General features: G+C 37.7%; 1 protein-coding gene across 3 annotated transcripts; it reads right to left on the minus strand.

Moving 5' to 3' along the window:
- Positions 1–714: 714 nt before the first annotated feature.
- LOC149047141 (uncharacterized) lies at positions 715–6,543 on the minus strand. 3 transcript variants are annotated; one of them, XR_016186323.1, is made up of 6 exons: positions 6,238–6,543; positions 5,701–5,903; positions 5,261–5,337; positions 4,337–4,465; positions 2,896–3,368; positions 715–2,164 (listed from the first exon to the last, which is right to left on the minus strand). XR_016186323.1 is itself a non-coding variant. In XM_089205384.1 (5 exons), the coding sequence occupies exons 1-5, from the start codon at positions 6,331–6,333 to the stop codon at positions 3,328–3,330; spliced, it is 546 nt and encodes a 181-aa protein (XP_089061510.1). In that variant the 5' UTR covers positions 6,334–6,543; the 3' UTR covers positions 2,520–3,327. The 3 variants fall into 3 exon arrangements, 2 of the variants coding, with proteins under 2 accessions (XP_089061510.1, XP_089061511.1); XM_089205384.1 differs by lacking the exon at positions 715–2,164 and having other exon boundaries at positions 2,520–3,368; XM_089205385.1 differs by lacking the exon at positions 715–2,164 and having other exon boundaries at positions 2,520–3,368; positions 5,261–5,325; positions 6,238–6,535.
- Between the last annotated feature and the right edge of the window lie 3,834 nt (positions 6,544–10,377).

Consider the following 10,377-nt stretch of genomic DNA (forward strand, 5'->3'; position numbering starts at 1 on the left):
GAACAGAAAGAGCTTTTTAATGATAATGCAAATTTTGTCATTAGAAAAGGACTGCAATCTTCATTATTGAGGATTCATAGGAGCCAAAAAGGCCAGATAAGATTCCCCAATCTATATAAAAAGGATAATTTGTACACATTTGTTATGTCTTTTGTAGTTCCTCTCAAATTGTCAAACTATTACCTCGTGCTCGATATCTTTTTTTTTAATTATTGGATAGACATAAACTTCGTCACTGCGCAAAATTTTACCAAGATGGCATGGTAGCATTCTCAGTTCTGGATAAATCAGGCAGACGTGAGGTTTTACCAAACATAAGTTATCAACAACTGATACCATTTGGAAGCTGACTTATATTTACATCTAGCGCGGGTAACACTTGTATGTCATGTATGCTCTTAGTTCCACCCCTGTAATTGACCCTTTAATTATCCGTGATGCTGTGGGCAAAATTGAACGTGCAAACCACATTTGATACAACTTCCTGCTAATAGCTGTACTTTCCGATCCCTCTCGCAGGTGAGAGGTATTTTTATTCTCTGGTTATTAACAGTTAATTGGAGTTTGAGGCTAAACTGGACCTCCTCTACCGACACAGTGTGTCAAAGTTTGCTCTTATCCATGTTCTTCAGTAAAAAGCTAACCAGAAGTAGTGTCAAATGATATTAAATGGTCTTGAAAGACGATAAAACAGATAAAACGGAACAAAATTGATGGGGTTGTTGCAGATCTAAATCTGTTTATTGGTATTTAAATCTGTGATATATATTTTTACAAAGATGTTAACAATAAAGTTTCCGATCTTTTAATTCAGTCAATCCATAGACTCCGCTCATACGATAAAATTGCAATCCATGATGCCAAACCTCTAAAGACCGCGTGTGGGGATTTCAAAAACAAACAACAACACACTTTATTTGGTCACTTTTGGAAGGATTGTACTTCTTGCAGAAAAGTGTATCTAGGCTAAGGGTTATAAAGTGACATTGAGTGGTGATTTTGATGATTCCCTTTAAGAAAAAAACGCAGTTAAAAGTGGTGCAAACTTTGAGGTGATAATTTGGAGATATTTTTCGTTTGGCGTGCAAACTACTAAAAATAAACTCAACGGTTCAAAACTTAGGTATGACGTGGGGTGAAAGTCGCTCGCCATCTGTTGTGAAAAACACCAAGACAAAAAATAAAATTCTTATTTTGTAATTCTACAACTTAAGACTTGAAACCACGACATTCTATTAAGTTTCGAGAGTTTTCCGTATATTCTGAGGCACTTTTCTGAAGGTTTTCAAGTGTTTGTATGACAAGGCGGCAATTTTTGTGGGCATTCTTCTGCCCATATTTGACGCAATCCTGTCAAAAGCTCCGCCCCTGTGATTAACGCTGACGACCAAGTATTGGTACAATTTCCTTTCTTTCACCGCAGATCACACGATTGTCCCGCAATAACAGAATAGCCGCTTCCTCTCTTATTTGGACTATCGGATGGAGCTATCTCTTTTAAATTTTGAAGTGAGTACCAAAATTGCGTATACTCCTTTCTCTAATACAATGAATAATCGTTTTTGTTTGAAATGCGGTCGCGTCAAAGGTTTCCGGTGTTCAGCGATCTGCTGCATCTCCAGGGGTCTATTATTTAAGGACTGTTTTAGAATCGAAATCTATCTTTAAACATAAAAATGTCCTGTTGAGAAATTTCTGATAAAATTGTCGAAAAATTGACAGTGGGTTTGAAATAATCCAGATTATTTCGAAACAATGTGTCTGAATATGCCTCTTAAATACACGAGTATCGTTCATAACCTCGCCTCTCGAAGAGATCTCAGAACACCTTTCAAAAGGCAAACAGGCAAGCAAATTTCTATATCTCGTACACTTCCCTTCAAGGGTGAGGGAGACATTATAACTATCAGTATACATAACCAAACTGCTCTTTATGTGACGGATTTATAACGGAGGTGATTAATTTAGCGCTTAATTGAAGGGTTGATCATACACCAGTGTGGATGAGCTCAAAGCTTGCCCAGCACTCAAACAGCGATAATCTCTAAGTTTATTGGGGTCTTTCGATGTTCTGCTAATTCCACTTATCTTCATCCAAATGGAAGAAACGTTTTAACTTCTAAGCCGGGTGATGTCAAATAAGCTACGTTCAGATATCTTCAATCTGCAAACGGCGAGAAAATGAGAAGTTGGTTTTCACAGAATAGTTATGATAAAGAGTAGGAAGGAATAATAAGTAGGGAACAAAGGTAACTCTGGATAGATGAGATAACATGGCCTCAGAAATGACAAACTGTACCACATATAACGATACACGATCGTATCGGCTATGAACAAGACACCGTTCATGATCAAATAAAGCTGTGTTTATCCCCCGTAATTCGGATTGGGGCAACAGGCTTGTTGAAGCTTAAGTTTCTAAAGCTTTCCGGCTTACGAGTACAACATGATTTAACTCTTATGAAAAAGCGCCTTTATGGCTGTTTGTCACCTCTGGCTTATCATTAAACAAAAGTAGTCAGTATTTTTAACTTGGAACCACGACCACACTTTTATTTTGCTTGTTTACTGTTTGTTTGCTCCTTCACGGGTTTGATCAAACATCAGCATATCAAAAGCATCATAACAAATATTACACTAGACAAACTCTCGCGATAAAAGATCGCGGGGTTTAAGACTTAGCTTTAATGATGTTGTGATGTGAGGGTCGCAATGGGGAGACAGAGCCTTTTACAGCTAAATGTTAAAATTTTGGCCAATTTACAGCTAACGGTCTGTATCTTTCTATTGTGGCCACCAGAAATTTTTCTACGGTTAATTTTTTTTTAAGGACTAAGGATAAAAATTCGTCAATTTTTACGCTTAACAAATAAACCTTTTGGCTGTTTCGCGAACCTCCAAAATATGTTGCCATTCCTAGCTCTTGGACGGATGTTGTTCCATCGCACGTATCTCTCTATCATTTCGTCAGTTTTCTGAGACAATCATTTACAGAAAATGTCTGGAAAATAATTTTTACGTGATATTGCTTCGTTTCGAGGACTGTTATTGCAACTTAGTCACTGCTGATGATAACTTGGAAGGTGTCGGTGATTTCCACGTTATATTAATCTTGATGCAAGGTACACTCGTGTCAGGCAAGCACTGATATTATTGCTAAGCCTCAACGATGTTTTACATCAAAGTGAAGTAATTTGCTCTCAAGGATGTAAAAGAGTAGTTCACCAAGTATCTGCAACGAAGACTGAAGTGATTCGATGTTTATCATTGAATTTCTGAAAAGGAAATGAGATGTTCTTCTCGAATGCCTCCAGGATCACGGACTCTCTATCCATCTTTGAGCAGCATCAAATCTCGTAGAAAGTTATCTGCAAATAAAACGCAATTCTGTTATTGTAACTAAACTCAATAAATATTTAGATTTCAAAGAGGGTTCACTCAATCACCCTCTGTTAGGAAAATTTTTATACAAACTACCTCATCAAGCCTAACATGCTATGAACATCTTACCATTTCAGCCTCTCAACAATACAATAGTAAGAAAGATATGACTCCCACGAAGCATGAATTTAGCAGGTGATTTTCACATGTGTAGTGTCAAATGTTAGAGCCCATCCCAATAGCGCTATGTGACCCCCCAAAGGCGGTATTTGTGATACTAATAAGAGTAATTAGTAGTGATATGATAAGCAAACCAGTTCTAACCTGACAACTGCCGAATGGGCTATTGTATCAAAATCGTTACTCCTCGCAAATGTTTAATTCTTAATCTAGCTACATAGTTTCTTAGTAGAAAACCGCTTCAAAGGAAAAAAACCCACTGGTCTCCAAACAAAACGGCCTCAGAGGTCGGAGTTATTAGAACGAGAGAGCCTTGAATGGGTTTGAAGGGGCAATTGGTTTATAACTTTTTGTGCGGTTATACCTTATGTTAAATCGGAACTTGTGATTGGTTTGTAGCTGTGAAAATTCTTGAAAGTCTTCCTTCTTTTGCACATTACAAGTTGTCGGCCGGAATGATAAGAGAGTCCAGTGTTTATTATTTTAAAATTCCCTTTCCACTCTCTGTTCAGCGCTGTTGTTCTACTGCACATGTATCATTTCAATTTTTTTTTCTTTTCAAAAGAAGATTTAAGTAGCAACAAAGACATGCTGAAATTAGAAAATTGGCCCCATGACCCACTCTTTTAACCACCTTCCTCATCATCAATTACATCACAAAGATCTCTAACTGATGTTATACAGATTTGAAGTCAAGCAATAACCTCCTGCAGAATGGTCATATGGGGGCTCACAGGCTATACTGAGATGAAAGCAAAATATTTCTGACACTTACCAGTACGGTGAGTCTGCCCAATGAAATGACTTAAGGCTGTTATCAAATCAGTTTCAAACTTTTCAGGATCTGATGTTCTGTGGATTGCTTCTTGGATCTCATTTCTGCCCAACATGTGCAAAGTGATTTCTGTTAAAGAAAAAATAATAAACTGAGATGACAATTTCAGGAACACATGTAAACCAGGGACCAGGGCCCAGTTGTATAAAGGGTGGATAATGCTATCCGACGGATAAATCGCTACCCAGCAGATAAGTGATAACAAGACATACAGCGTTATTCACCAGATAGAGATTTATCCAGCTCAGTGGATAGCATCATCCAATCTTCAAACAACCAGAGCCAGTAGTTTAATTGAAGAGAGCACTTATCCAGAAATTTTTTTTACGTATTTCTAGTTCTTTTCAATAGTGAAGATCATGGCTTTGTTTTCACTAAGAGTAAATTTCGTCAATTTACTCTAACTAAAGTCAGTATATTAGTTATTGGATACGATTAGATTTTATCACCCATGAAACTATGAGTCTAAGGTATTCCACTGGTGAAGCAGCTAGTACATGCAACCTTGCACTATTTTTCTGAGAAAAACAAACAAGCCATCACTATGAAGGGAGAAGTTTTTACAGAGATGGAATAAACGAAAAAAGAAAATACCAGGCAGTTTCACAGTTTCTTCAACCAGGAACACCTCACCAGTAATTATAGCCTTTAACAAATACTGTGCAAAAAGTTATGGCTCACCCTAATGAAGTTATACAAGTACATATTATCTTATCATTATGCTAAATATTTGAAGTGTAATCTCCCACTTGTTTTTGAACTAGTTCCTGAATCTTAAGGTTGCTTTTACACATCTTTCATATATCTACAAATCATATAGGAAGAAAAAGTGTTAGTCATTCTCAAAACATACTTAGAGCCTACCTGGTAAAATATCAGCCACTGAAATGACAATCACTGGTGTTTGACAGTTGATGCCAACAGCTGACCTGGAATGAAAGCTGAACCCAAATTCCTGAAGAACTTTATTGACTTATCACATATTCAATCTTCAAGTTCTGTATATCACAACCAAATGTTTGACTCCAAAGACATTGCGAGTGCTCAAAGAAATGCAAATAGGCAGAATGTTGAAGCTGAAAGAAAAACTTAATTATGAAGTATGACATTTACCTAATCAATTACCTAGGAAGGTTGTAGACTCCAACTTTGATTGAGTAATATTTTTCTAGTAATTTTTAGTCACTTGGTTTAGAAGGAGTGACATCTCTATTGCAATCGATGTACTATTGAAGTCTTTGGCATAATATAAGCAAAACATTACTCAAAACATTTTTGGTTAAGGACTGAGATGAGCTACCAACCTAACTTTTCTGATCGGGGTAGGATCACTGTCCGGCAAAACTATCACTGCAAACTTGGAGTGCCTGCTATGTATAGGAGCTTCAGTGGGGCTTTTGACCACAACAGGAATGATTCCACAAGTGAAGAGATATTGAGTTACTCTCGTCAGTAGCAGATGCTCTCCTGGAGGTAAAGCTAACATGCAGAGCTCTGAATCATACACCTAGAAATAACAATTACACCATGTTTTATCAATTACCTTCCAGAATCTACAGTTAAAGTACTGTTTTCAACTTCCAGTACTCTTAGTGCTAAGAAACATACAGAGGCTTGCAGAGAGTAGATTTGAATTGATCAATATGGTATGAAACGAGGCACAAGGCCAAATCAAGATTGGACGAAATCAAGACTGAACTGTTCGTATGGGAGTTTCCTAATCTAATCGTAATTCATTGTTTCATTCTGTGTCACAGAAAGATTTTAAAGAAAACCAATTAAAACAATATCGGTGCTTAATCTTGTTGAAAGCTTGTTGACAACAATCGCTGATTGCCTACCTTTGGAGATTTCCTTTGCATAACTTGCCCATCACGATAAACTGAAGTCAGCTCGATCAGGTCTTCTCCTGATTCAGGAGAAGCAGTCGACCACATTGGTTAATTCTTTAATTTCAGCCTCTGTGACTTGGGTACGTGCAAAAGAAAATCGGAGACGGCCTCGCCAGCGAGGATTGAGCTAATTCATCTAGATGACGTATCAAACACTTGACATTTTGCATCGACATCTTCGACAAAGAACATTGTTTTGAAATACGCCATACTTTCCGTCGTCATGATCGCCATCTTGTAAATAGTTCTCGATCCGCGAGAGCTTGGGTACAAGCGGAAAACTCCGCTCGAAAGAACTCACAAGAGCTGCATTAATTTCAACCGAAACTTTGTGATTCTTGTTAAGAGAAGTTGTGCTTTGGGATTTCGACAAAGACTGCAGAAAAAGGTTTGTTGATTAAATCGTTTTATGTAAATTCGAATTTGGTGTGTCAGACACAAGTATCTTATATCTTTGGCATTTCTTTATTCAAATCAGTAGTGTTTGAAGTTACAGTTACGCGCGTTACCGCGTCAATAACTTCAAAGTGTTTTGATGCGTTCTTGGATTGTCCATGCATTTTATGGAACATCTGTGAAATACAGACCAATATTTTTTTATTGACTGTAAAGCAACAGTAATTATTTCCATCGAATTCGATCCGAACGTACGTGAGGACACGTGTGTACCAAGAATTTCAGCGACACTTTCGGATAAATTTCCTCAAGAAGGTTGCTAGAGAGTAATAAGTCTATTTATTTCAGAATTCTGATTGGAGACACCCGTTGTTCCATTAATAATACACTCGATTAATTAAGAAGTGTTTGTTTATGGTTATGATATCGATTTTCTTGCTACACAAGTACAAGAAGGGAATAACATGACTTTTTGAGGGAATATTGTTTATTTGCGCCCGCGTAGTGTCAATTTGCGGCCCAAGCGCGAGGGCCGCAAATGACACTACAAGGGCGCAAATAAACAATATTCCCGAAAAAAGTCATGTCATTATCATTATTATCAATAAACAAGGCCAAATGATATCAAGAATGCGAGTTTTAATAATACAAGCTAAGTGAATGACGATTCAAAGTCACTTCAAATCATCATGTAAGTGTTGATTGAACAAGCTATTAAAGAATCAACTCAAATCTGAGTTTTGACAGCTAATTTCTTCCATTACTTCAGTTTTCGCTCGAAGACGATTCGACGACTGAAAAAACTGCAGTTCAAAACCGGAGTTTCGCAAATGAATGGTTTTCCCGCGTCAACACTAGGCTTACTCTAATTGGTTAAAATCCATCGGATGATGAAGCAAGAACCAATCAGCTGTAGGGCTGATAATGCATTAGCAGCCCGCTGTCAGTCTTTTGCGGCCCGCTGAGCGTGTGTTTTGAAGAGGCCGATTTTCTATTTGGCCGCGTATGTTGATAATAATGCACATTGGCATGGCGGTTGCGGATCAACCTCACGTGACTATTCCCAAGGGACCGGAAGAGGCGCACACTCCTAAGATGAAATAAACAATGCATGAAAGAAAAAAACTTGAGCACTTGCTCTCCCTGCGTTTCCGAAGTAGAAATCATAATATTACGCCGACTTTCAAAATTTAGGAGCTAAAATAGTAACAATAAAAAATGAAGATATAACAATCTATTTCTTTGCAAAAAAATTATGCTAATAAATGGGGATTAATAAGATAAATATTCCTAAGTCCATGTTCTACTCTTTTAATTTAGGTTAAAACTTTTTAGAGAAAATAAGAGGACTAATAGAGGTACATGAAATTTCATAAGCGGGACGGTGTAAAATATGGCATAGAGGATGAAATATTTGTTTTATGTCACTTCAAGAACGGGCGTAAGGTTTATATTTTTGACTTTCTATTGGTGAAAAAAGGCATAGCTTTCCAAACAGCAACGTCTCAAGGTTTTATCATTGTCTTTACAGATGTTCATAACCTCCTTTTACTTGAAGGAGAATGTAAAGTATTTTAAATTCAGATAAAGATAGAATAACAAACAAGAGGCAACTATAACTAGGAAGGAAAAAGAACAGCAAAGTATGGGAGAGATTTAACTGGATTTCAAATGACGTACCTAAAAAATATAAGGCTGAATTTTTTCGAGGTGCTCAAGTCATCGTCAGTTATAAATGTTTCTCCTCCCCGTTCCTTCGTGAGTTTCACCGGGCACTGTAACCCCAAACTCTTGGCCTACAATCAACGGCTGCGCAGGCATTTAACCTGTCACTTGAAGGAGGTTACTGAGCGAATGGGCTGTTCGCACTCATGCTTCACCCGCTAAGGAAATGATGGGTTAATGACTTCCCCTCAGCAACATAAAGAAAGTACCAAAAGGGTCTTAGCCGAGCACGCACTGAATTTTTGAGTATCACTGGAGTGTGTTTTTTCACAAATGATATTCTCAAATAGGTGGAGACTTTTTAGCTGTTAGTTTAGATCAGCTTTTGGTAGCATAGATGGCCAGTCGGCGGCACTCACCTGCCAAACGCCTATAGGTCGATCGAACAACACTTTACTTTATTAAGCCTCACGCCATGCAGAGTCTTATCTTACAACTACTTCTATGATCAAAATCGCCATTTGTCGAACATATATCTTTCTTGATTCAAAAAATAGACGCAACAAACTTTTTTCACAATTAAGTACCAACTACCTCAAACCCTCGATCCAGAGTCAATTTTTGCTGAACGCTTAAAGGGGATAACTCAGTTTAACCTTTGTTTGTTACCTTTAGTAACCTCGCATAATAGGATGACAGAATCAGAGTAAACAAAATTGCTCATTCCAAATAGTTTGATCGCTAGAGGAACGAGAAAAAAATTGCGTGAAACATATAAGCTAAACATCTTTTCGGAGAACGGAAAAGGAAAATATCACATCAGGGCTGTTAAGTTTTCACATAACTTCTTGGCTTCGAGGCATGAGATTAATGAGTGCTCATCACCGCTTGCTCTTTGACAGATGCGTTCCTGACAGCAGATTTACTGCGACAGGTAAAGCACCTTGCCCCGTTGAAACAATTAGTGTCGGATTCCTTGATGTGCTCTTCGCTCCACCCCTGTAATTAACCTCAATTATCCGTTGTGGCTGTTGGCAAAATTGAACGTGTAAAACACAATTTGACACAACTTCCTGCTAATGACTGTCGTGATCGATCCCTCCAGCAGGTTGAGAGGCATCTTTATTCTCCGGTTATTGACAGTTAATTGGAGTTTGAGGCTTAAGTGGACTTCCTCTACCAACACAGTATGTCAAAGTGTGCTCTTATCCATATTCTCCAATGAAAAATAAACCAGTTTTAAACCAGGGGCAGTTTCGAATGATATTAAATAGTCTTGGAAGTTGATAGAACAGATAAAACGAAACACAACAAAAGGTGGGGCTGTTATAGATCTAAGTCTGTTTATTGGTATTTAAATCTGTGATATATATTTTACAAAGATGTGAACAATAAAGCCTGCCGATCTTTTAATTTAGTCAATCCACAGACTCCGCTGAGATGATGAAATTGCAATCCATCATGCCAAACCGCTAAAGACCGCGTGTGGTGATTTCAAAAACAAACGACAACACACTTTAATTGGTCACTTTTTCAACGATGGTACTACTTGCAGAAAAGTATATCTAGGCCAAGGGTTATATAGTGACATTGAGTGGTAACTTTCATGATTCCCATATAAAAAAAATGTAGTTAAAAGTGGTGCAAGTTTTTAGGTGACAATTCTGAGATATTTTTCGTGCAAACTACTAAAAATAAACTCAACGGTTCAAAACTTAGGTATGACGTGAGGTAACACTCGCTCGCCATCTGTTGAGAAAAACACCGAAATAAAAAATGAATTTTTTATTTTGTGATTCTACAACCTAAGACTTGAAACTACGACATCCTGGTAAGTTTTGAGAGTTTTCCGTATATTCTAAGGCACTTTTCTGAAGGTTTTTCAAGTGCTTGTATGACAAGTCGGAAATTTTTGTGGGCAGTCTCCTACCCATGTTTGACGCAATCCTGTCGAAAACTCCGCCCCTGTGATTAACGCAGACGACCAAGTATTGATGCAATTTCCTTTCTTTCACCGCAGATCACACG

Source organism: Pocillopora damicornis, chromosome 4, assembly GCF_964200805.1.
Source record: "Pocillopora damicornis chromosome 4, jaPocDami1.2, whole genome shotgun sequence".
NCBI classification, from domain to species: domain Eukaryota; kingdom Metazoa; phylum Cnidaria; class Anthozoa; order Scleractinia; family Pocilloporidae; genus Pocillopora; species Pocillopora damicornis.